The sequence below is a fragment of the Dipodomys spectabilis genome, unplaced genomic scaffold (assembly GCF_019054845.1).
Source record: "Dipodomys spectabilis isolate Male_0828 unplaced genomic scaffold, ASM1905484v1 ptg000329l, whole genome shotgun sequence".
In the NCBI taxonomy this organism is placed as follows: Eukaryota; Metazoa; Chordata; class Mammalia; order Rodentia; family Heteromyidae; genus Dipodomys; species Dipodomys spectabilis.
Genome location: NW_024871006.1, coordinates 3,548,680 through 3,574,456, shown reverse-complemented (window position 1 = coordinate 3,574,456; position 25,777 = coordinate 3,548,680). Strand labels below are relative to the sequence as shown.

The window sequence follows — 25,777 nt, the reverse complement described above, 5'->3', positions numbered from 1 at the left end:
GAGGCTGAGATATGAGGATCATGGTTCAAAGCCAGCCTGGGCAGGAAAGTCCATGAGACTCTTCTCTCCAATTAACTACCCAAAAAAAGCTGGAAATGGAGCTGGGTCTCAAAGTGGTAGAGTGCTATACAGCCTTGAGCACAAAAGCTCAGGGACAGCACCTAGGCCCTTAGTTCAAGCCTCAGGACCAGCACAAAAAAAGCTAAAGCTGTCACTATCAGGGTTTGCTGGCACAGTGGTAGAAAGCTTTATGACGAAAAAGAAAAAAGAAAGATACTCCTGTTGTATTGTGTATGTATATACACACATGCCAGTTCTGGGCTTGAACTCAGAGCCTGGGTACTGTGCCTGAGCTCTTTTGCTCAAGGCTTGTGCTCTACCACTTGAGCCATAGCTCCACTTCCAGCATTTTGTGGTTAATGGGAGATAAGAGTCTCCCAAATTTTCCTACCTGACTTGGCTTTGAACTTCGATTCTCAGATCTCAGCCTCTTAAGTAGCTAGGATTACAGGTGTGCGCTACTGGTATGCACCTAAGGCGGGTTACACTGTTTTACCAATATGCGCTGGCATGGTCGCTTCTAGTCAGCAGAGGATTCTGGCTCGGGCTCGGTCTTCACTTTGGAGGACACTGAAACCCACTCATTTTTCCTTTTCCCAGGACCTCATGCCAGACTCTGGAGAAGTTCCAGTATGGCGATTTCCTCATGCTCTAAATTCTGGCCCCAATTACCCAGGCCCTGAGGAGGGAGTGCTGGTGTACCAGAAATGAATGGAACAGTTGCTGGCACTAAATAAGACCTGCTTGTGCCAAGAAGTTCCAGGAAAACGAGCACATCTAGACCAGGAGGAAATAAAGCAGCGACTGGGGTTTTTTTTTTTTTCTAATGAATTCAATAAATACTTGGAAAAATAACCCACCAAAGGTCAACTCTATGTAGAAAACAACATTGTAGCATCTTTCATCTTTCTTAAAGATAGAGGAAAGTAGAAAACACTCCATGTGTTGGCTTTCAGAACAAATAATTGGGAATACACAACTCAGAAAGGAGTATCAGCAATGTGTAAACTTCAGTTCTATTCTGCCCAGTAAATGGCAGTGGAAGTGGAAAGATGAAGTAGAGGAGAAAAAAGAGAGAGAGAAAGAAGCAGAGGAAGAATGAGAGGGAAAGCAGGGAGGGAGCTTTGAGGATGGCCACAATGATGTTTCAGAGACGCAGAGACATAAAGCACAAGAGAGCAAAGCACAGTGAGAGAATGCCAGGCTGAGAATGCTGAAGAGCTGAAGCTGGGGAGATGCTGCTGTTCTGAGGTAGACCAGTTGCTGTCACACTATTTACACGAGTATCTTAAACACAAAGTCAGCACTGTAATGTGAGCTTATCTTGCGCATTCTTTTGTGTACTGTGCTAGATAGGGTCCCCCTTAAACTTAACATGTCTCCTTGGAGGCTCAGAATGAGACCCTATTTTGAAATAGGGTCTTTGCAGATGTATTTAGTAACGATGAGGTCATACTGGATTAGAACAGGCCCTAAATTCAATGATTAGTGTCCTTATATGACTAGTGTCCAAATATGAAGATAATGTGTCCCTTCTATTGTTAAAGTTAAAGTTCATTTGGGAACTTTATGACCAAATGAGTTATAGAATCTATATGAAGGAATAATTCCAGCTGTAGAAATAACCTGAATTGCTAAGCATGGTAAGTGTGCACCTGTACTACCAACACTTGGGAATCTGAGAAAGAAAGATGGTGAATCTCAGGCCAAATTGAGCAATATCTAGAGTTCCAGCAAGCCTGGGCTATGTAGAAAGACAGACCTTCCTTCCTTCCTTTCTTTTTCTTTTTTTTTTTTTTTGTGGGTCCTGGGGCTTGAACTCAGAGCCTGGGTACTGTCCTGGAGCTTCTCTGTGCTCAAGGCTAGCACTCTACCACTTAAGCCACATCACCACTTCCGGCTTTTTCTGATTCTATGGTACTGAGGAATTGAATCCAAGGTTTCATGCGTGTTAGGCAAGCACTCTATCACTAAGCCACCTTCCCAGCCAATAGAAAGACATTTCTGAAAACAACAACAACCTTGGACTATGAAATTTTCCAATAAACTTCCCACCTTAGACTATTCTGGAATAGTCTAAGAGATGATTACTTTAGAGAGTATACTAGACAAGTGTGGACCTATGTAAACCCTTCCCCCCAGCCCTGATAGTTTGATTTTAAAAAATCATGAACTGCTATTTTGAAATTTTTAACTGACATGAAATCATATGGTGAATATGGGAGCTGTTAGTTATTTCAAGCTGTGTGTGTGAGTGTGTGCACACCAGTACTGGGATTCTAAGTGTGTGCTACCATGCCTGCCCCCAGGCTGCCTCCTTTCAGCTCCTACGCTTCTCAGTTTACCTTTCCTACCCACTGACTTCTACCTGTATTCATCTTTGATTCTGTTTTTATTTTTTGTTTTAGTTTAGTTTGTGTGTGTGTGTGTGTGTGTGTGTATGTGTGTGTTGTAGTACCTGAACTCTGGGCCTGGGCGCTGTCCCTCAGTTCTTCAGCTCAAGGCTAGCGCTCTACCACTTGAGCCACAGCTCCATTCTGGGTTTTTCTGCTTTTGTGGTGCTGAGGAATCGAACCCAGGGCCTCATGCATGCAAGGCAAGTACTCTACCACTGAGCTACCTTCCCAGCCCGTTTTTTTTGTTGTTGTTGTTTTGTTTTGTTTTTGGTGCTGGCATTGTGGTTTGAATTCAATGCCTCATGCTCTCACTTGGCTTTTTTGCTCAGACTGGTGCTGTACCACTTGAGCTACACCTCCACTTCTTTTGGGTGGTTAATTGGAGATAAGAGTCTCACCAATGGGCTGGGTATGTGCCTCAGTGGTAGAGTGCTAGCCTTGAGCAAAAGAAGCCCAGTGACAGTGCCCAGGCCCTGAGTTCAAGCCCCAGGACTGACAAAAAAAAAAAAGAGTATCACTGACTTTTCTGCTCAGCCTCCTGAGTAGCTAGGTTTACAGGCATAAGCCACCAGTGCCTTACTATCTCCAAGCCTTTGGTTAGACCTTACAGCCTCTTGGACTTGGCCTGTCAAAGCATGTGTTAGGAGTCCTCTCAGGTGTGTTTTCTCTGTGTTTTCTACCACAACTCTTGTCATGGTGCTGTAATTCTTTTTTGTTTTGTTTTGCCAGCCGTGGGGCCAGAACTCTGGGCCTGGGCGCTGTCCCTCAGCTCTTTAGCTCACGGTGAGCGCTCTACCACTTGAGCCACAGCACCACGTCCAGCTTTTTCTGCTTATCTGGCATCAAACCAATTCTTTACTTATCTGTATCTCTGAGACAAGAAGAGAAGGAGCCACATGAGTCCTCTGGTCTTCCTACCCAACAGCTGACGCGCGTGACAATGTGGAGTGGTGTGGGCCCAAGCCTGCAGAGCATGCAAAGCAATGCAGGCTTTCTCGGCCTGGCCGCCATCCCTACTTCCAGTTGGCTGGTTCTTTGTTGTGTCTATGCACGTAGGACATTTGGTAACACCTTTGGCTTCTACCTTGTATGTGTCAGTAGCACATTCACCCAGTTGTGTCTTCAGACACTATCCGGTGATCAACAAAAGACCAAATTGCCTTGGCTGAAAACCACTGCTTTAACCAATGAACGTTGCCCTTGGAGTCACACTGCTGTTCAGGGCTAGGTCAGGGAGAGTTGAGTGCATCGATGGGGGTGATAGGTAATTAGTATGTGCTCATGAAATGGGTGGCCGGCCTCTTGCAGCTCCTCTAACGAGGATAAAAATTCTGCTACTCGACTGTGTAAGGCCTTCAGGTATTAATTACACCACAAGGACACAGAGGAAACTTCCATTAGCGAATTTCTCCAGCGGAAACCTGCCTCCCTTGGGGTGACTTTGGCTTTTGTTGTCATTGGTGGTGGTGGTGGTTGTGGGGCTTGAACTTAGGACCTGGGCGCTGTCTCTGAGGCTCTTTATGTTCAAGGCTAGCGCTCTACCATTTGAGCCACAGTGCCGTTTCTGGTTTTTGAGTGGTTAATTAGAAACAAGAGTCTCATGGGGTCTTTTCTGCCCAGGTTGGCTTCGAACAGCAATCCTCAGATCTCAGTCCCCTGAGTAGCTAGGATTACACGCATGAGTCATTGGTACCTGGCTGACACTGGGTTCTCCTAGCTGCTGAGCAAAGCCTTAGGCCTTGGAGTTTCTTATTTGGGGGCTGGGAAGGTGGCTCAGTGGTAGAGTGCTTGCCTTGCATGCATGAGGCCCTAGGTTCAATTCCTCAGCACCACATACGCAGAAAAAGCCGGAAGTGGCGCTGTGTCTCAAGTAGTAGGGCGCTTGCCTTAAGCTAAAGAGCTGAGGGACAGCGCCCAGGCTCAGAGTGCAGCCCTCACAACTGGCAAAGACTTACTTTGCCATTAAAGGAACTAAAGAAGATCCCTGTGTGTGGGTTTCCTGCTCAAAATACAGGCGGAGGTAGCCCTGATTGTGTATGCTCCAGTGCTACAGGGTCTTTGCCGTTTCCATGGCAACGCCTCTCTCGGTGGCAGATGGGGTCTGGGGAGTGGATGCACTGCTCAGATCACTGACATGGCAGACTGGAAGGTTGCAAGGTCATCTAGCAGCCAGCTAGCCTTTTACTTTCAGTCTGGGCTGTGGCCACGATGCCTTGGAAATGTATGAGATTGTTGTAATACAACTGTATGTGTGTGCTGGGCTCAGAGAGGAGAGGAATGAATCCTCCTGGCTTTCATCCCCTCCCTCTCTCCCTCCCTCCTTCCCTCTTCCTCTTTCCCTTTCCCCTTTCCCTTTCCTCTTTCTTTCCCTTCCTTCCTTCCTTCCTTCCTTCCTTCCTTCCTTCCTTCCTTTCTTCCTTCCTTCCTTTCTTCCTTCCTTCCTTTCTTCCTTCCTTCTATCCTTCCTCCCTCTGATCTCTCTCTCTCTCTGCCCTGTGGGGTACTGGTAAGGTAAAGGACAGCCTTCAGGGAGCAAGGTCCAAATCACTAGAAAGGGTCCATTTTTGGGGGGAGGGGGCAAGAGGAAGGTTACCCTGCCAGTAGGGTTGGCAACTAAAATCTAAAATGGTCTGCTACATTTGAAAATATTTAGTATATCTTAAACATGACACACTAAGTAACACTAAGAATTTACATTATTTATCTGAAAGCTAAATTGAACTGGACATTTTAGATTTCTTAGATGAGACTAATTAACTCGCTCTTGTATTAAATCTGACAAGCCACTCACTGGGAAGCCAAAAGTACCAGCCAATGGATGTCAATGGCTTGGTGTGTGAATCTCATATCAGCCTCTGGTCCTGACTTCACCAGATGCCCTGTGGGCCCTTGGTCTGAGCAAGGCTCTGTATGCTGCTCAGAGAGGCTTGGTTCTTCTGTCTGGGTTCCTGTGGAGCCTTTGAGGGCTCCATGTATTCTAATCCTGTGTCACCTGTTGCTCAGAAGATGACACGACACAGATCTAGGAAGAGTAAAGATGAAATTTATTTAATACAACACCACCAGCAGCATTGCTGACGCACCAGCAAATCTGCCACAGCCCACTTCCCGTCCATATTCGGAACCCCCTCGGAAACCTCCTAAGACCTCAGGAGACCATCTCTTCAGCAAGGAATAAATTAAGAAAAATTAGTAAGAAAAATACGCATTTCTTTTTTTTTTTTCTATTCAAAAATACGATTTGCTGTAGAGAGCCATTTCTCATCTTTTGGCCTTCATCATGGGAGGAGGAAAGAAAGGAATAGAAAACAGGTGCTGGTGGAGCTCACCTGTAATCCTAGTTACTCAGGAGGCTGAGAGCTGAGGATCCAGATCTGAAACCAGCCTAGGCAGAAAAATCCAAGTGTTTCTTTTCTCCAATTAACCAGCAACGAGCCAGAAGGGGAGCTGTGGCTCAAGTGGTAGAGTGCCAACCTCGAGCAAAGAAGCTAAGCAAGAATGTGAGGACCCCTGAGTTTAAGCCCCACTACCAGCCAAAAAAAAAGAGAGCGAGAGAGAGAGAAGAAAAACAAGGAGTCTTGTAGGAGCGACTGTTTCCAAGCGCTGTTTTCCTATCTGTAGTGGGTGAGGTCAGAACAGCCCAGGGCAAAGCTGGCCAGCGACGCGCATTTTCAAAGAACAAGAGGCTGTCCAGAACTCCAGGCCTTCAAAAGGCCAAAAGAGGAGAAAGAAACATACAAAGAAACTAGCCCCACGACCAGGCCATTCACCGGAGTGATCAACAATAAAACAAAAACCAGTTTCTATAGAAAGAACACATGAAAAACTTCTTGATCTCTGTCCAAGACAAAATATTCAAGTTTCAAAGTATCTCAGTGGCCCGAATACCCAGAAGCTGCTTCTGCCACTCCACACTGCAAAGCGCTTCCAACTTGGAAGGAAGGCCACGTGGGCAATTCAACAGCCCCTCTGTGTCTCTTTATGCCTGACCTGAACGTCGCAGGATGGAGTCAAGAACTGGTGGCTTGGCCTGAGGAATTGCTATGTTTGGTGGGAGCAGGACAGGCCCATAAATAAGTGCACGGAGCTCTTGAAATACAGGAAGCATCTGTTCTTCTGGGGACGTGGACAGGGATGTGCATCCGCCTTCGACGTCCTAAATTCCATCAAGAGAGCCTTCCGTCCTCTGTAGTGACAAAGACAACACAAGGTGTGGTTACACGCTCAGGACTCAAGATTGTCCCTCTAGAGAAATATGCAAAATGGCAGGCAGGGCTTCCTGGAGGAAGTGCACAGCTAGGCGGGCATCTTGTGCACCTCCCCTGCCCCCCGCTGCCTGAAACCCTGTATCCGTGCTTCATGCCAAACAACTGCACCAGCTTGCACCCAGAAAGTGCAGCCCTTCCCCCACTCCCCCACCCAGGTAGTCCCCCAATACCCAGTGCTGCATTCATCCATGGGGTAGAAGAGACGGGAGCCATGAGCTAGAACTGACCACATTCAGCTCCAGCTCTACCTCTACTTACGATGAGACACACTTAATTTTTAATCTTTTTTTTTTTTTGCCAGTCCTGGGACTTGAACTCAGGGCCTGGGCTCTGTTCCTGAGCCTCTCTGTGCTCAAGGTTAGCGCTCTACCTCTTGAGCCACGGTGCCACTTCTGGCTTTCTTTGTTTGTGTAATACTGAGGAATTGAACCCAGGGTTTCATGCATGCTAGGCAAGCACTCTATCACTGAGCCACATTCCTAGCCCTTTTTAATCTTTTTAAATGACTGGTCAGATATGGTGTCTCACATCTATAATTCTAGCTACTCAGGAGGCTGAGATCTGAGGATCATAGTTTGAAGCCAGCTCAGGCAAACAAATCTGAGAGAATTTTTTTTTTTTAACCAGTCCTGGGGCTTGAATAGGGACCTGGGCTCTGTCCCTGAACTTCTTCTGCTTAAGGCTAGTGCTCTAGCACTTGAGCTCCAGCTCCACTTCTGTCTTTTTTGGGATTTATTGGAGATAATAAGAGTCTCATGTCTTTCCTGTCCGGAATTAGCTTCAAACCGCTATCCTCAGATCTCAGCCTCCTGAGTAGCTAGGATTCTACATGAACCATTGGTGCCTGGCTCTGTGAGACTATCTTCAATTAACAATCAGAAAAGCCAGAAGTAGAGTTGTGGTTCCAACGGTCGAGTTCCAACTTTGAGTGAAAAAGCTAAGGGACAGCGCGTAGGCCCTGATTTTAAGCCCCATTACTGGCTTGCACATGCATATGCGCATGCACGCGCACACACACACACACACAGAGACACACACACACACAAGGACTGTACATGAATGATCAAACCTCATGTTTTAAAGTGATAAAATGATGATTCTGCCTTAAAGGAATAAAATTTGAGTACATTTTGGTATAGATGAATGCTAAATAAGAAAGACAGTGGTATTCACTAGACATTACATTGAAAATGAACTATGTAATTTGTGGGTAGGGTTGGGAGGAAAAAAACTGGGAGAAAGCAAGGGAAGGGGTCACATTGTCCAAAAGATGTACTCTCTGCCTGACTTTAATTGTAACCCCTCCATACACCACCTTTATTTTTTTATTTTTGGTTGGTCGTGGGGCTTGAACTCTGGGCCTGGGCGCTGTCCCTCAGCTCTTCAGCTCAAGGCGAGTGCTCTACCACTTGAGCCACAGCGCCATTTCCAGTTTTCTGGTGGTTTATTGGAGATAGGAGTCTCACGGTCTCTCCTGCCCGGGTTGGCTTTGAACCGCGATCCTCAGATCTCAGCCTCCTGAGTAGCTAGGATTACAGGCATGAGCCACCAGCGCCCAGCTTACACCACCTTTATAATAACAAAAAAAATTAAAGCTTTAAAAAAAGACATGAAAGGACAAATATAATTCTACTTATATAATGTGCCAAGAGTGGTCAAGTTTGAAGCTATAATCTTAGTTACTCATGAGGCTAGGATCTGGATGGAATGTGTTTGGAGGCTGGCCAGGTCAAAAATCTCCATCTTCAAAATAACCAGCAAAAAGCAGAGCTGCAGGTGTGGTTCAAGTGGTTGAGTGCCAGGCCAAGAAAGTGAGCCAAGAAAGTATGAGGTCAAGGAAGGTCAAGTTTGTAGAGACAATGGGAAAGTAGCTGGTAGGGGAAGGGTGGAGGGACCACTGAGAGTTAACTGCGTAGGATTGGAGTTTTGGTTTGGAAGTATGAAAAGTTCTACAGACGGTCAGTGGTGATGGTTGCACAGCAATGTGATAAAACTGAGCGATGGGTATCAAACCCAAGCCCTGGGGGCTGGGAAGGTGGCTCAGGGGTAGAGCGCTTGCCTTGCATGCATGAGGCCCTGGGTTCGATTCCCCAGCACCACATAAGCAAAAAAGAAAAAAAGCCGGAAGTGGTGCTGTAGCTCAAGTGGTAGAGCGCTAGCCTTGAGCTGAAGAGCTGAGGGACAGCGCCCAGGCCCAGAGTTCAGGCCCCATGACCGGACCCAAAAAAACAAAAACAAACCCAAGCCCCCAAACATGCTGAGCAAGCGCTCTACCACTGAACTACAAACCCCAGCCCTTGAATATGTTTTTTAAATGATCAATTTTAGGTTGTGTATATGACAGCACAATTTTTAAAAAAGCCAAGAACTTTTGAAAAAGGAGGGGAAGAATGATGGAAAGGGTAACACCAATTAAGATGCACTGCACCAATAAATTGATGCCTTGACATGAACTAACTTTGTACAAATATTTAAAGACAAAAAAGGTACTTCATAGTAATAAAAACAGCCAGGTGCTGGTGGTGTACACCTGTAATCCTAGCTACTCAGGGGCTAAGATCTGAGGATCTCAGTTCAAAGTCAGCCAGGGCAGGAAAATCTGAGATATTCTGATCTTCAATGAACTACCAAAAAGCTGAAACTGGGAGGTATGGCTCAAGTGGTAGAGTACCAGCCTTAACTGAAAAAGCCAAACAAGAATGAAAGGTCCTGAGGTCAAGCCCCTGTATCAAAACAACAGAAAGAAGAAAATCAGCCGAGTGCTGGTGGCTCACGCCTGTAATCCTAGCTACTCAGGGGCTGAGATCAGAGGGTCACTGTTTGAAGCCAGCCTGGGCAGAAAAGTCATAAGACTTTTACATCCAATAAACTACTCAGAAAATGCCCAAAGTGTTGCTGTGGCTTAAGTGGCAGCGTTGCCACCTATCCATTTCCCAGCACCTGGACCCTTATAGGACCCAGCAAGAACACATCCCCAAGGATTTATTTTCTAGTTTATGCTAATAACATTGCTATGAGGTAGAAGGCAGAAGAGGCCTTAACAAAGGACAGAAGTCATTCAGAAGCCGTGAGAGGACCCTGGGCAGGCGGAAGATCACAGAAGCAACTCTGCAAAACTGAAAGACTGGAATTTCATAAGAGGAAAGAGCCTGGCAGAATGCAAGGCATGCTGGGAGACGCTAGCATGGGGATCCCCTAGGCAGCCGAGGTTCCAGAAGAGCAGGAGGCACCTAAAATCAACGGTCTGGAGACTCCAAGGGCACAGAAGACTTAGCTACAGGTGAAACTCAGGCAGGCAGGACCAGAGGAGACACAGGGACCGTGTGGAGTTGGTCAGGCTGGCTGGCTTCCTCAGGGTAAGCGGAGATCGTACCACCATTTTGTTCTGGCTGAGCCTTTTGATACAGGATGCAGAGCAGAGAGACCACCAGCAGAACACCAAGGCGCTGGCTCCTCTCTTGCCAGGAGAGACCTGGGCAAGCAGGCCAGGAAAGCTGTGTGGGCCCTGAGCTCCAGAGGCCTGGCAGGGCTGGCAGCTCCGTCCTCACCATTTCCTCCACTCTCCTCCCAGAGGGAGAGAAGCCTTCTGCAGCCTGCAGACCACAGCCCTCCAAGACCCGCCCGCTCTCCCTGGGGGCAGACAGGACTCAGGCATTGCTAAGGGCCGGGCGCTGCCACAGCCAGGAAGGGCTAGGCTGCCGTGAACAGGGCCTCAGGGATTTCAAGGTAAGGGTGAACACGCTCACAGTGGAGGGCTGAGCTTGCTGATCTGGAATCAGAGGCTAACGGTCAGCCAGCCAAGTTCAGCCATGGAATCGCTCTGCATTTGGTCAGAACGTGGTACAGACCCCTTCCAAGGCCTTTTGGATTCCAATACCCTCTGGGGATCACTAGTTCCTGTGGCTAGAAAGTTCTTCATGCGAGCATTTCCAATAAGCCAGGACTGTGCCGGGTTTTTTTATTTAATTGTTATACAACTAGATGAGGGGGTTTTGTCCACCCAGTGTACACACGAGGGAATAGAGGTCTTCTTTTAATTTTTTTTCCCTAGTCATGAGGCTTGAACTCTAAGCTTGGGTGCTGTCCCTGAGCTCTTCAGCTCAAGGCGAGAGCTCTACCACTTGAGCCACAGCTCCACTTCTGGTTTTCTGATGGATAATTGGGGATAAGAATCTCATGGAGGGCTGGGAAGGTGGCTCAGTGGTAGAGCGCTTGCCTTGCATGCCTGAGGCCCTGGGTTCAATTCCTCAGCACCACATAAGCAACAAGAAAAAAGCTGGAAGTGGCGCTGTGGCTCAAGTGGTAGAGCGCTAGCCTTGAGCTGAATGGCTGAGGGGCAGTTTCCAGGCCCAGAGTTCAGGCTCCACAACCGGACCAAAAAAAAAAAAAAAAAAAGAATGTCATGGACTTCTCTGCCTGGGCTGGCTGTGAACCATGATCCTCAGATCTCAGCCTCCTGAGTAGCTAGGATGACAGGCGTGAGCCACCGGCGTCCAGCTTCCAGCTGGTTTTTTTATGGTAGTTTACAATTTGCAAAGTTTTGCATTTAACCCTTAAAATCCTAGTAGGTAATTGTTATTGTTGATGTGATCATCATCACTACCACAACCACCACCACCACCACCATCATCATCACTATTATCATCACCACCATCATCATCATCACCATCATCATCACCACCATCATCATCATCACTACCACCATCACACATCATTACCACCTCTACCACCATCACTACTACCACCATCACCCTCATTAACACCACCACCACCACCATCACCATCATCATCCTCACCACCATCATCATCACCATCATCATCACACTACCACAACATCACCAGCATTATCACTACCATCCTTCAACACCGCCATCATCAGCTCCTTTACCATCATGAACTCCTTCACCGTCACCACCTCCATTTATATATGGGCAAGCCTAGGCTTGGGAAAAGCAGGGCTTCCCCCCAAAGATGTGGAACCCACTCCCCATCTGCTGAACCCCCTCCTGAGCGGGTCCCATTGTAGTGGCTGCAATGGAAGAAGTAGGGGAGCTGTAACTGGCCACTGACTCTTCTTCTCCTCCTCTCCCCCCCTCCCCTCCCCTTTCTCTATGTTCCCCCCCCCCCCCCCCAAAGACAGGTTTTTCTCCAAGAGCTTGAGACCCTTCTCAGTTAAGTTCAGGGTGTTCTCTATCACGTTATCTGTCTGTGCTGGCCACAAGCACAACTTATAAACAAGGCAAAAATGGCAGAGGAAAAATGAAGTCAGAGGGTGCCATTGAAGCAAGTCAAACAATACGAAATTAGAGTTGGCTAAGTGGCTGTCTCATTGTTAAGATATTTCCTCCAATATGTTTTCAGAAGCCACGGCTGTTAAACAAGAGGAGACCGATGGCCAGGTTTGATTTCAGGAAGGAAATCCCCTCCCACTTCCCTGCTGGGCAAAATTCAATTAGTCTTCTCTTGACTCGGGTGCCTGATGATTAGGCAAACCCTTACCTGCTTCTTCTAGGGGGAAAAAAATCTGATTTGTGTGAGGATTCAGAAGTCCTTCCCTCACAGCGGAGAACCCCCTGAACGCGCCCAAATCATTTTCTGTTTTAGGGAGACAGAGGGAGGATCACCCTGGATGAGTTCTGATGAACATCCCGGAGAACAGAACTTTTGGATCCCGGGGGCCAGGATCTGAGGAAAGGGAAAGTTCTGCCTGGCCTGGAGCTCCAGGCTTTGGATGGAAGACCAAGTAAGTAAGCTGCTTCTGGGACTGCTGATGCCACCACGGAGTGGAGCGGGAGAACACATTTGCACATTTGTAGCGCAGGCCCCACGCTGTCCACGGGGACATTCGCTCTGCACTCGCTCAAGGCCGTTCCTAGGACAGCAACTTCACTTCTTATGCAGTGGACAGAGCACTCACAGGCCAGAAAGCCTGGTTCTGGGTGGCCCTACCAACCTAGACCTCAGTTTCCCCATCTGTACATTGGGCTCCCTGCCCTTTCAGTACAACAGTCTCTGACTTCAGAAGCCCAGCGGGGAGGAGGATAGACTGGACAAAAGACATCCATGTAATTCTCTCCTTCTCCTTAAATGGATAGCTTTCCTCCTTAAAAAGAATGCCCGCACCTTCCTGTCTGTCCAAAGCATAAAGAGCGCTGTTTCACAAGAATTCAGACTTGGGAAAAAAACAAAGGAAGCCGGGCCCCACTGGAAGGGCTAGCAGAAGTCTTGCTGGAAATTCTTCCCAGACTTTAGAGAATCAGTTCACAGGCAATTGCCTTTTCTGAACATCAGAGCTACCCTGTTAACTCCTACCATGCTGGGTCAGCTCCCAGAAAGGCCCAGGTAGGAGAGGAGATAAGAGCTGAGAGGCTCAGACAGGTCAGAGACTCAACTTGAACTTAAGCCACTGAGCCGTCCTCCCTTCCCTCCCCTTAGCCCCTCCGATCCCCTTTCTCCTCCTTTGTGAAATCTGGTTTGGTTTGAAGATAAGGTCTTGCTAGAAAACTGAAGTTAATCTGGAATGTACTGTATAGTTCAAATTGGCTTTAAACTCCTGACTCTCCTGCCTCAGCCCCCCAGAATGCTGGGATTACAGGCATGCACACACCACCATGCTCTGAAACTCCATGTCTTTCTTATTGTAAGAGCAACGAGTGCCCTAGATTCCCAGTCCTCTGGAGTTGTTCCAGGGTCCTTCATCAATGTAATAATGATGCAGACACTGGGAGGGCCTGGTCCCGGCTGTCCAGAGGTGCTCAGGGCTGGTCTTTAACAGACTAAATTAGTATGAGGTAGTAAGGGAGGATTATTAGTGAAAAGGAGACTCTCCCTGAGAGTCAGGGAACCTTTCAGGAGAGCACTTTTAACATTCACATATATAAAATATGTACTTAGCCTGGCGCGGGTGGCTCACGCCTGTCCTCCTAGCTACTTAGGAGGCTGAGATCTGAGGATCACGGTTCAAAGCCAGCCCGGGCAGGAAAGTCCATGACATTCTTTTTTTTTTTTTTTTGGTGGTTGTGGGGCCTGAACTCGGCCTGGGTGCTGTCCCTGAGCTCTTCAGCTCAAGGCTAGTGCTCTACCACTTGATCCACAGCACCACTTCCAGCTTTTTCTGCTTATGTGGTGCTGAGGAATTGAACCCAGGGCCTCAGGCATGCAAGGCAAGCACTCTACCACTGAGCCACCTTCCCCGTCCCAAGTCCATGACATTCTTATCTCCAATAAACCATTAGAAAACCGGAAGTGGAAGTGGCGTTGTGGCTCAAGTGGTCTAACGTTCACCTTGAGCTGAACCGCTCAAGGGCAGTGCCCAAACCCAGAGTTCAAGCCCCAGGACCGACAAAAACATAAATAAATAAATAAATGCACAATGTGTACTTACTGAATATCTGTTTTCCATGAAATCTGCAAAACAAAAGATAAAGTGGCTATTAGCCATGCGAATGACATAGGGCTGCTTTGGCACCAGCAGGGAAGAGGAAAGGGACAATGACACAGAGCCAGCCCCAGCCAATAATACGTGGCACTTGTGGATCCTTTACCCATGGGACAGGTTCCTAGGGGTCCTAAAGCCTTCAGGGATAGACATGGAAACCCCCTAGCATGTCATTTGATATTTTAAACAGTTTATTTACGTCTTGTTTTTCAGCAAGGAGGTTTGAACTCATGGCTTGTACCTGTTGAACAGGCTCTGCTGTTTGAGCCAAACCCTAAGCAGGTGTTCGCTTTTATTTTTTATTTATTTATTGGGGGGAGGGTCCAGTGGTGGGCCTGAACTCTGGGCCTAGGCGCTGTCCCTCAGCTCTTCAGCTCAAGGCTAGCGCTCTACCTCTTGAGCCACAGTGCCACTTCCGGCTTTTTTCCTTTTTGCTTATATGGTGCTGGGGAATGGAACCCAGGGCCTCATGCATGCAAGGCAAGCACTCTACCACTGAGCCACCTTCCCAGCCCCTCACTTTTATTTTTCTAAGAATGTCTTGTATTTATGCTCTTAGGCAGCCTGGACTGCCATCCTCCTATTTCTATTCCTACCATCGCTGGGAGACCAAAAGTGTCACTCTCCCCAGCTATTTATTTGGCTGTGACAGAATCTTTGGTTGAGCTGGGACTTTTTGCCCAGGCCGGCTTGAACAGTGATTTGTTTTTTTCCCCTAATCTCTATTGCCCAAGTAACTTCAGATGATAAGCCTGAGTCACCACGCCTAGCAAATTTTAAGCAGTCTTTAAAAAAAAAAAATAGTAGCCCATGTCTTTAAGGATATAATTGAAAGCAACAACCAAGTAGAAGGTGGCAAATAGACATTACTTTTGATCCCACCCTCCAAACCCTGCTAACATAGGATTTTGTGTTCTATGTCCTAGCTCGCTTGTGTGATTGGAGAAAGGATGTGCAAGTAGCAGACTCACACAACCTTGGCTATGATCCAGAGACAGACACTGAGTGCTTGCGTTGGCACAGACCCCACTTGCCCAGCCCTAACTACCCTAACTACAGAGGGCCTTCACTCGGGGACAAAACACTCCAGGGGTGTTTCATCAAGAATCAATGAAGCTGGGTGCTGGTGGCTCACGCCTGTCATCCTAACTACTCAAGAGGCTGAGACCTGAGGATCACTGTTTGAAGCCAGCCCAGGCAGGAGAGTCTGTGAGAGTCATCTCCAATGAACCACTGGAAAGCCAGAAGTGGTGCTGTGGCTCAAAGTGGTAGAGTGCTAGCCTTGGTTGTAAAAGTTCATAGACAGTACCCAGGCCCATGACTAAACACACACATACACACACACACACACACACACACACCCAAGAATGAGAAAACTAACCCCGAGGGGACAAGGGGGGATGGGGAGTGGGGGCAAACCACATAACCCAGGTCTGCACCTCCTACTTTGGGTGCTGCACAATGCTGGATGGTTCTATCCATCTGGGAACTCTGATCAATAAGGATGGAGCAGAAGTAGAGGGAGCTGAGCCCTGACATCCAGGGCTTGACTTAGATTTGTGGGAAATTTAGGCTCAGGAATAAATGACCTCTGGGGACCAGCTAGGTTAGAGGAGCTTGGGGAGTCTCTGAACTCCCTGATTCACCCTAGCAGATCCAACATATCCAGGTAGATGGGTGTGGAGGACCAAGACATAGAAAATAACCTCCATGGCTGGGAAAGTGGCTCAGTGGTAGAGTGCTTGCCTCACATGCATGAGGCCCTGGGTTTGATTCCTTAGCACCACATAAACAGAAAAAGCCAGAAGTGGTGCTGGGGCTCGAGTGGTAGAGTGCTAGCCTTGAGCTGAAGAGCTCAGAGACAGTGCCCAGGCCCAGAGTTCAAGACCCACCACTGACCAAAAAGGAAAAAAAAAATGGAAAGAAAAGAACCTCCACTTCGAGCTGGGCACCGGTGGCTCACACCTGTAATCCTTGCTACTCAAGAGGCTGAGATCTGAGGATCACGGTTCAAAGCCAGCCCAAGCAGGAAAGTCCACGAAACTCTTATCTCCAATTAACTAGCAAAAAGCCAGAAGTGGAGCTATGGGTCCAGTGGTAGAACACCAGTTTTTGAGAGAAAAATAGCTAAGCAAGAGCTTGAGGCTCTGAGTTCAAACATCAGTACCAGCACACATTCATAAAAGGAAAATGATTCAGATGATGTTTGGTGTGCGTGTGTGTGTGTGTGTGTGTGTGTGTGTGTATGGCCACTGGTGTGTGTGTGTGTGTGTGTGTATGGCCAGTGGTGTGTGTGTGTGTGTGTGTGTGTGTGTGTGTGTGTGTGTGTGTGTGTGTGTGTGTGTGTGTGTGTGTATGGCCAGTGCTAGGAGACAGCGTGGACTACAGACGGAAGCACCGGCTCAGGGCCCTGCCCCACATCCAGCTGCTTCCTGATCTCTCAGCACTCTTCTTACTGGGCCCTTAGTTTTATTGGGGGTCCCCCCCACACCATACAGAGCGTTTCTGGCTTTTTTCCTGGCCTGAACAATGGCTCCAGAAATTCTGGGGAGAAAGTCCCTTCTTCTCTTCCCATGAAGGAACAGAAGCTGTGTGTTATCATCAGAAAGGTACGTGGCTCATCTACAGAATAATTCTCAAAACGTGTTCCCTGAAGCGGGGCCCCAGTGGCTCAGGCCTGTCATCCTAGCTATTCAGGAGGCTGAGATCAAAGGATTGCAGTTCAAAGTCAGCCCAGGCAGGAAAGTCCATGAGACTCTTTTTTTTTTTTGGGGGGGGGGGGGGTCCAGTCGGCTTTTTTTTTCTTTTTGCTTATGTGGTGCTGAGGAATAGAACCCAGGGCCTCATGCATGCAAGGTAAGCGCTCTACCACTGAGCCACCTTCCCAGCCACCAGAAAACCGGAAGTGGTGCTGTGGCTCAAGTGGTAGAGCCCTTACCTTGAGCTGAAAAGCTGAAGGACAGTGCCCAGGCCCAGAGTTCAAGCCTCATGACCAACTCCCCCCCTCCCCCCCCACCCTCTGCCCCACCAAAAAAAAAAAAAATGTTTCCTCCATGTGCACTGGCCAGGCCAAGTGTACTGCAATGTGCAGGAAGTTCTTAGAGCTGTAAATCCTTCAACCTATGGAATCAGAAACTCAGTGGGACAGTGACAAATATCTGTGCCTTTCCAACTCTTGAGAACCATGGGATGCAAGTGGATTCTGGGGGTCCCCGCCGCCCCCCAGCTGGAGAGTCAGGGGCCCCTCACTCACTAGGGTCGACTTTCCGGATCTCACTGTACACTGTCTCAGTGCCCTTCCTTCCAAGAGCTGGAAAAAGGACCAGGCATAGATCAGAAGCTGCCTCTGCGCCAAGGCCAGCCCACCGCTGCACCCACCTCCCACTTCAACAACAGCACCCCCTGCTGCTGGAGACTTGCCATTCCCCACTTCAAAAGATCTCAGCCTGAGCTGGGAGCCCGTGGCTCCTACCTGTCACCCTAGCTACTCAGGAGGCTGAGAGCTAAGGATCATAGCTCAAAGCCAGCCCAGGAAGGAAAGTCCATGAGACTCTTACCTCCAGTGAACCACCAGAAAACCGGAAGTGGTGCTGTGGCTCCAGTGGTAGAGTGCTCGCCTTGAGCTATAAAGCTCAGGGACAGTGCCCAGGCCCTGAGTTCAAGCCTATGACCAACCAAATAAAGAAGAAAGAAAGAAAAAGGTCTCTTCCTAACAGAGTGCTCACACACCGGAAATAGGAGGTCCTCAGGCCACGGTGGGGGCAGCCCTGGGCCCCAGGAACCAATGGAGGGGCTCTGTTCTGGCCTGTAGCTCCCAGCCCAGTGACCCCATCTGTAGACCCCTGTGTTAGCTGCTCAGCCAGGCCCCTCCCAACAGGCCAGGCTGTGGTCACCCAAACATCAGAGAGCCTAGATCCAGAATTGGATCCCTACATGTGGGTGAGCCTGGCATCACCAGGCCCGTCAGGAACAGCGGCGGGGGGGGGGGGGGGGGGGGGGGGGGAGGGGGAAACGGTGGAAGATCTCTCCTGGGAAGGCTTGTGGTCTGCTGGGATTACTATCCTGAGGGCTGAACCCTTTCAGGACAGCAGACAAGAAGATGGACCCAGGGCAGGGATTATACCCACTGAAGGCCACTTAAGGGCTTGGGAACAAAGAACAGCCCATACCTCCCTGCATACACTGCTGTGTGCACCTTGTGTAGCTTATACACATACACACACACACACACCATTTACACTCACTTGTGCACGCATGCGCACTCACAAACCCCGAGGAAACAGGAGGCAGCCTGGTCACTTCCTGTCTCCTCTTGTCTGCAGAAGGGGCTGGGGAAGCTCCCTGTGCCGGAAGCTGACAGGTGAGGGACGCACCTTCCTCTGCTAGGTGGGAAAGGGGCCCCGGGCAGGGTCTGATGCTCCTTGATGTCATAGCCAGCACCACTGGGCATTTCTCTCCTCGTGTCCATGGACGGGCAGGGCCACAGCCTCTGAGTATCCTGAGATCACCACTCCTCAGCACAAGCCGGGGATCCCCGCTCTTCCTGACTCTGCCTATCCCCTGGGGACACTGTCTCCTCTCTCTGCCCCATTCATCCAAGGCCCTGGACACGCTCCACTCTTGTAGTCATGTGTTCATATCCTACACATCCTTACTCACCCCTTTCCTGTCCTCTGAGCACAGTCCTGGGGGCTCACAGCACTTAGGAGACTTTTTTTGGGGGGAGGGGTCAGTTGTGAGGCTTCAACTCTGGGCCTGGGTGCTGTCCCTCAGCTCTTCAGCTCAAGGCAAGCTCGACCACTTGAATCACAGTGCCACTTCCAGTTTTCTGAGTGGTTTATTGGATAAGAGTTTCATGGACTTTTCTCCCCGGGCTGGCTTTGAACCATGATCCTTAGATCTCTCAGTCTCCTGAGTAGCTAGGATTATAGGCGTGAACCTCTGGTGCCTGGCAGCCTTTGGGAAACTTTTACCTACAATATATTCTCTCTGTTTGTTTGGAACACTGTGTTCCCAGCTGGACCCAGAGCCTGGGGCGAAGATGAGGTCTTGCCTTCCCTTGCCATTCCCGGCTCTGAGCAGCTTCCTCGGGCACCAGTCACAGTTTAATGTGACAGTGGAAGGCACCACCCATATCCTGCGGGTAGTCTCTGGCTCACACCCTGGCTTCAGGAAGGTGACGCTGTATCAGCCTTTCTCTTGAAGTTTCTCCCAGGCACGAGTGGCTCACGTGTGTAATCCTAGCTACTCAGGAAGCTGAGATCTGAGGATGGTAGTTCAAAGCCAGCTTGGGCAGAAAAGTCCATTATTTCCAATTAGTCAGCAAAAAGCTAGAAGGAGGGGTATGGTTCAAGAGGTAGAGCACTGGGGCTGGGAAGGTGGCTCAGTGGTAGAGTGCTTGCTTTGCATGCAAGAGGCCCTGGGTTGGATTCCTCAGCACCACATAAGCAGAAAAAGCTGGAGGGGCTGGGAAGGTGGCTCAGTGGTAGAGCGCTTGCCTTGTATGCCTGAGACCCTGGGTTCGATTCCTCAGCACCACATAAGCAAAAAGAAAAAAGCTGGAAGTGGTGCTGTGGCTCAAGTGGTAGAGCGCTAGCCTTGAGTTGAAGAGCTGAGGGACAGCGCCCAGGCCCAGAGTTCAGGCCCCATGACCGGACCCAAAAAAAAAAACAAAACAAAACAAAAAAAAAACAGAAAAAGCCGGAGGTGGCGCTGTGGCTCAAGTGGTAGAGCACTAGCCTTGAGCTGAAGAGCTGAGAGACATCGCCCAGGCCCAGAGATCAGGCCCCACGACCAGCAAAAAAATAAAAATAAAAATGGGCTCTTTTGAAGATAGGTTTTAGCACTAAAATCTCAGTCATTTATTAGTCACCAAATGTTGGTGGCTTTTTTTGGTCAGGACCTGTGTGTCAGGGGAAAGCGGGAGGGGGTGGGGGGAGAGGGGAGGAGGCAGCTCATATCAAGGAGGAACTTGAAGCATTTGGGGCAAGGAGGTCTTGCTGAAAGAATTACAGTTACTCCTCAGGCCAAGACTGGGAGCTCAGTGGAGTGGCCACAGTACCTGATCCTCCACTGCCAGGATTTAAGAGAGACAGCACAGAGGCCCGCGTAGCTCTGCATGTCCCAGCTGTGGGACGTGAAAGGGAGCTTATGGATTCCCCAGGCTGCTTCGAGATCCTCTGTACCCCCAGAGGACCCTCGGGTCAATGTCAGGCCTGGCTAGTCACCCATCAACCTGTGGTGTAGCCTGCACAGTGGAAGAAGAGAAAGTGGTGGGATCTGGTCCTAGCTTTCAGGGGCTGCGGGCTGAGGGATGAGCAGGTGCACAGCATGCAAATGAGCACCAATGCTGGGATGGATCCTATTGGCTGCTGCTGCGTGCAGAGCGGAGGGGATTGGAGGGAGCAATAGCACTGCCAGCTCGTCCTCTGTCCCGGCTTCTCAGTGGAGCTGGGGAAGGAGGTGAATAAAATGAGGGGGATGGCCAAGCCTGGGGGACATGAACACCTCGTGAACTCTACTGCCCCCAGACACATGGGGGGGAGGGTGATCAGGAGACCCCTCTGGTTGCCTTGGCAACGCTCCTAATGGACCCAAATAGCCACTCCCCTTCTCTGTCACCCTGTAAACTCTTCTCAGCTGGACAGTAAGGGGTAGTTTCTGCTTCTAGGTTGAAGGTGCCCCTGGTTTTCTGCAGCGGCTCCCTGGCTCTGCCCAGCTCAGCGAGGGGGAGGGGGTGGAGCTGGTCCCCCTCCCCCTTTCCCCCATGGCATCTGTCTGCTAATGACTAATCCAGACCCGCAGCTGTTTGTTCCTGCTGTCAATGCTATTTCCGCGTGTGGCTTTATTTTGGCTTCTGTTTTTCTCTGAGTTACTAGAGAAAGACATGGCATCCACGTCATGGGGTTTTCCCAGCAATCAATCAGTCTTGGAGCAAACAGGCAGTTCCTTCCTGCCCCTCCTCCAACCCCCAGTGGTCCGCTCTGGCCAGCGGCCAGCCAGGGTTAGATCTGGACAGGGCGTAAGGAGTTCCTGCCCATCCCGTCCTCCACAGATACGGCCTTGACCACAGGGAACTGGCTTGGCCAAGTCCAGGTCAAGTTTACTCATCGCTAGCCTTGAACCCACAAAGCCCTTTCCTCACTCCCCACATGTGGGAAGGCCTGACCTAACTCACTGGATGAGAAAACTCAAGGTTTCTAGAAGGTCTTTTCCGAGCACACAAGTGCTTCCTTCTTCCCTCTTGGGCTTCCTCAAACCCAAAGCTTCCCAGACTGCGTTAGTGTCGCTTGGATCGGTCAACAGCGGAGCAGGCGCAGGGCCCAGCCCTCCCTGTGGGGTCCTCGGCCTGGTGCCAGAGCCCAGGTACAGACTGTGAACGTTCATCTCCTGGTCCTCTGCCATCAGAACAGTGGGGTGTGGAATGAAGGAGACAGCAGGTCTTGAACTGCTAGGTCTTGAACTCAGGGACTGAGTGCTAACCCTTAAGTTTGTTCACTTAAGGTTGTCGCTCTACCATTTGGAGCCACACCTCCATTTCCAGCTTTCTGGGTGGTTAATTGGAGAGAAGAGTCTTACGGACTTTTCTACCTGAGCTGGCTTTGAATTGTGAGCCTCAGATCTCAGCCTCCTCAGTAGCTGGGATTACAGGCGTGAGCCACTGGTGCCGGATTTCACTCCTGCTTCTTATTGTTCTGCCCTCTTGTGACCCTTGCTCTTTCCCTCCAAACCTGGCATTCTTCCCTTAGGAAGAGGAAAGTTGCTACCTCTGGAGCCATGCCCAGGTTGCTCAGGGATGGAAGGATGTGCCATGCTTAGGCTGGACTAAGCAGGGCTGGTGGGGAGCCCACAGCCCCTGGGCACCAGCCCCTGTGCTGTCTCGTTCTTGGGCGACTCACATTCAGCCCGATGGAATCAGCTCTCACCACTAGCTCATGTCTCCCAGCCTCAGACATGGCCTCCATGTGGTTATTCCAGCAAGAAACATGTGGAACTTCTGCTGTGCCCTGTGTTGATCATTCAATTCCCATTGATTTGTCTGCAAAATACATTAGAATCCATCTCTTGCCAGCTCTCAAATAGCTTCTCTGCTTCCATTCTTTCCTCCTTTGATCCTTTTCTTTCTTAAAAGAAGGACTTGGAGTCTGCCTAATGTTTCCAAAACCTCCCTGATCTAGTCTTGGGGCTTGAACTCAGGGCCTTGAGCTTCTTTTGCCCAAGGCTAGCACTCTACCACTTGAGCCACAGCACCACTTCTGTCTTTTTCTGTGTATGTGGGACTGAGGAATGGAACCCAGGGCTTCATGCATGCTAGGCAAGCACTCTACCACTGAGCCACCTTCCCAGCCCATCCCTGATCTATTTAGAGGATGGAAAAAAACCCTGTATGCTTGAGCCCCAAGCCTGCTCCTCCCCCAGCTCCATCCATGTCTTTCTACCCTGACTCTGCAGACATACAAGCCTCCTTTCAGATTTTCCACTCTAGCCCAGGCTGGCCTCACTCGTGAGGCCTCTGTCTCCCATGTGCTGAGATTATAGGCATGTGCCACCCCATCTAGCCAGATTTAAAATGAGCCAAGATAGGAACCATCTCACACACCTCATACCTGCCCTTCCTATTCCCTGGAGGCCCCCCAGCTCTCTCTCATGTTGGGGCGGGGGGGGGGGCGCCTTCTTCATAGCCACCAGGCTCTAGCTTGCATGCTCCCTCTCAATGAGATTTCCTTAAACCACCCAAAAACGTCATTGAACTCCATTCTGTTCTTTTCCCAGGGCTTAAATCACCAGGTGCTATCTGCCCTCAGTTGCCTTGCTTTTCCAGCTCTTGAGGCTGCACGTCCATGACATTCATTATTCATTATGTCAATAAGGGATTCACTTTCCCATAAAACTTCAAGCCTGCCCTGTTCCCTTCTAAGTACCAGGTCCAGCTGGTACTTAGAAGTGGGACGCTCTTCGGATAACGCAGGGTAGACTCCTGGAGGCTGTTTCTGACTGGAGACCACAGGAGAGAGACCCAGCCGTCAGTACACAACTTAGGGACCATATGGTACAGCCTTGGCAGGAAGGTTCTGGCAGCAAGAACACAAGAAAGGATCCCCAAATTCTTCCAAGATCATGGAGCAGGAGGTGGCATCAGGCTAGGCATTGGTGGCTTACGCCTGTCATCAAGCTCCACCAATGACAAAGAAAAAAGAGAGAGGTGGCTTCAGGTCACTATCACCATGTGATTCCTGACTCTGGGCCCAGCCTGGAAAACTTCCCAGACCTGTCTGGCCAAGAACACAGCCTGGCCTCAGCCTTGGTGGAGAGGGAGCTGGATGGCAGCAGTCCCGAACTTTCCAGTAGGGCTGGAAGACTCTGGGTGTTTGCTTTTTTTTTGTATGTGTTTTGGTTTTTTTTTTTTTTTTTTTTTGTCTTTGAGTTCGCAGGAGCCTGAGTGAGCTAAGGGGAAGAAGGATTAGGAGCTGCATTTTGTATTTTTAGGTACCCAAAGCAGCTTTGATGGGCTGGGTATGGTGGTATGTACCTATAATCCCAGCTATGCAGGAGGCATAGGTAGGAAGATTGCTGGTCATGGGCCAAAAAAAAAAGGTGAGACCTAGATAGAAAATAACTAAAGCAAAAAAGGGCTAGGAGAATGGTTCAAGTAGTACAACACCAATCTAGCAAGCTCAAAGCCCTGAGTTCAATGCCTCGTGTTGCCAAACACACAAATCAAAAAGCAGCTGAGATGGATGTTTTAGTATTGGCTATGGAACATGCCCACTCTGCCTCAGTTCCCTAGTCCTGATGCAGAGATCGGGACTCCCCGTCCTTGAGAAAACCAACACACGCAAACACAAAAGCCCAGGCACCCATCCATTCACTCTGAGAGGGACTGTCTGTCCCCAAATGTCCCTCCATACCTTCCAATGTGCATTTGATTGATACATGGCCTTGTGTCCTAACACTGTTTTCCAGACACTGGAAGAAAGCCAGAACACCCAGAATAGGACCCTCTTCTCTTTCCTCTTCTCTCCTTTCCTTTCCTTTCTTTCTTTTTGCCAGTCCTAGGGCTTGAACTCAGGGCCTGGGCATTGTCCCTGAGCCTCTCTGTGCTTAAGGCTAGTACTCTACCACTTGAGCCATAACACCACTTCCAGCTTTTTTCTGATTATGTGGTACTGAGGAATCGAACCTAGGGCTTCCTGCATGCTAGGCATGCTCTACCACTAAGCCACAGTCCCAGCCCAAGGCTGCTTTCGTTCACAGAAATGAATCTCTCATCTCCGAGTCATGGCACTTAGTGAACACTTAATGCGGGGTACCCCACATCAATAGTATCCTAATTCACGATTATCACCATGGTGTATCATATGCCTTAGGTCTGCTGACCAACCCCTCTTCCCAGAGCCCTTGTCACTAAGAGCAGGTGAGGGGCGCTTACCTTGGCGGGGCTCCACGGAGGAAACTTCCACTTCAGTGTACTCCACGTCCACGCTCAGAGGGTCTGTGAAGGAACCACAGCAGGCTGCATTTAGACAGCATCGCTTTGGGGGGGGGGGAATGGACGGACATGGGGGTACATGAGAGATTTCGATTGGAATTTCTGTTCAAGTACCCTAAATATTAAGGGGTACACAGGCTTAATTTCATCCTAAGTGGATGTGAAACTTCAGGTTATGGTAGGCAAGATAAGCACTGAACTGGCTTGGATGGCCGTCAGGGCTTTGGGGATATTGGTCCCCTCTCTGACTGATGGCTACCCGGATGTGGGTGGAGCCTAAGGTCTGATCTTGAACAATGGAAGGACTGGTAACAGTCAGTAGATACTGAAGACAGCCCATGGTGAGCAGTGAAGGCCTGCTCAGTCATCGCTAAAAATGCCAGAAAAGCCAGGCACTGGTGGCTCACGCCTGTCATCCTAGCTACTCAGGAGGCTGAGATCTGAAGATCACAGTTCAAAGCCAGCTGGGGAAGGAAAGTCCATGAGATTCTTATCTCCAATGAACTACTCAGAAAACCGGAAGTGGTGCTGTGGCTCAAGTGGTAGAGCACTCACCTTGAGCTGAGGAGCCTGATTACTGCACCCAGGCTCCCCCTAAAAAATGTCAAGGAATATAAGCAACACTTAAAACAGTGCATTTTGTTAGAATAGAAGAAACATTTGCCATCTTCAATTTCAAGAATGTTTGGATTGGGCTGGGAATGTGGCTCAGTGGTAGAGCGCTTGCCTTGCATGCATGAGGCCCTGGGTTCGATTCCTCAGCACCACATAAGCAAAAAAAGAAAAAAACCGGAAGTGGCTCCAGTGGTAGAGCGCTCGCCTTGAGCTGAAGAGCTGAGGGACAGCGCCCAGGCCCAGAGTTCAGGCCCCACGACTGGACAAAAAAAAAAAAAAAATGTTTGGGTTGAATTTTATTCAATGCCAATTTCTCACAAGTCCTTTTTCTCACCAGTTCATCTGGTTCTGGTCTTCCTCGTGATCAACGGCCTACCTCTGACATATTTTATTTTTTAAGTAAGTTTTTTATTATGAAAATACTGTGCAGAGGGGCCTTCCTTAGTTTTTACACTCAAGGCTGGTGTTCTACTACTTGAACCACATCTCCACTTCTGGTTTTTTGGTAGTT

At 49.3% G+C, this 25,777-nt stretch overlaps 1 protein-coding gene across 7 annotated transcripts in view; it reads right to left on the bottom strand.

The window, feature by feature from the left end:
* Positions 1–203: 203 nt before the first annotated feature.
* Pecam1 (platelet and endothelial cell adhesion molecule 1) overlaps positions 204–25,777 on the bottom strand; it is a 49,279-nt gene continuing 23,705 nt past the window's right edge. For 3 of the 7 annotated variants that reach the window (XM_042702711.1, XM_042702712.1, XM_042702713.1), the window contains 4 exons: positions 24,592–24,654; positions 17,416–17,472; positions 14,109–14,131; positions 5,951–6,642 (listed from right to left, as the gene is read on the bottom strand). In XM_042702711.1, coding sequence (XP_042558645.1) covers positions 6,613–6,642; positions 14,109–14,131; positions 17,416–17,472; positions 24,592–24,654 — 173 coding nt within the window. In that variant the 3' untranslated portion in view covers positions 5,951–6,612. Of the gene's footprint in view, positions 215–3,238; positions 3,249–5,950; positions 6,643–14,108; positions 14,132–17,415; positions 17,473–24,591; positions 24,655–25,777 lie in introns of those variants that run through there. The other 4 variants (XM_042702714.1, XM_042702716.1, XR_006151422.1 and 1 more) reach the window with 3 other exon arrangements.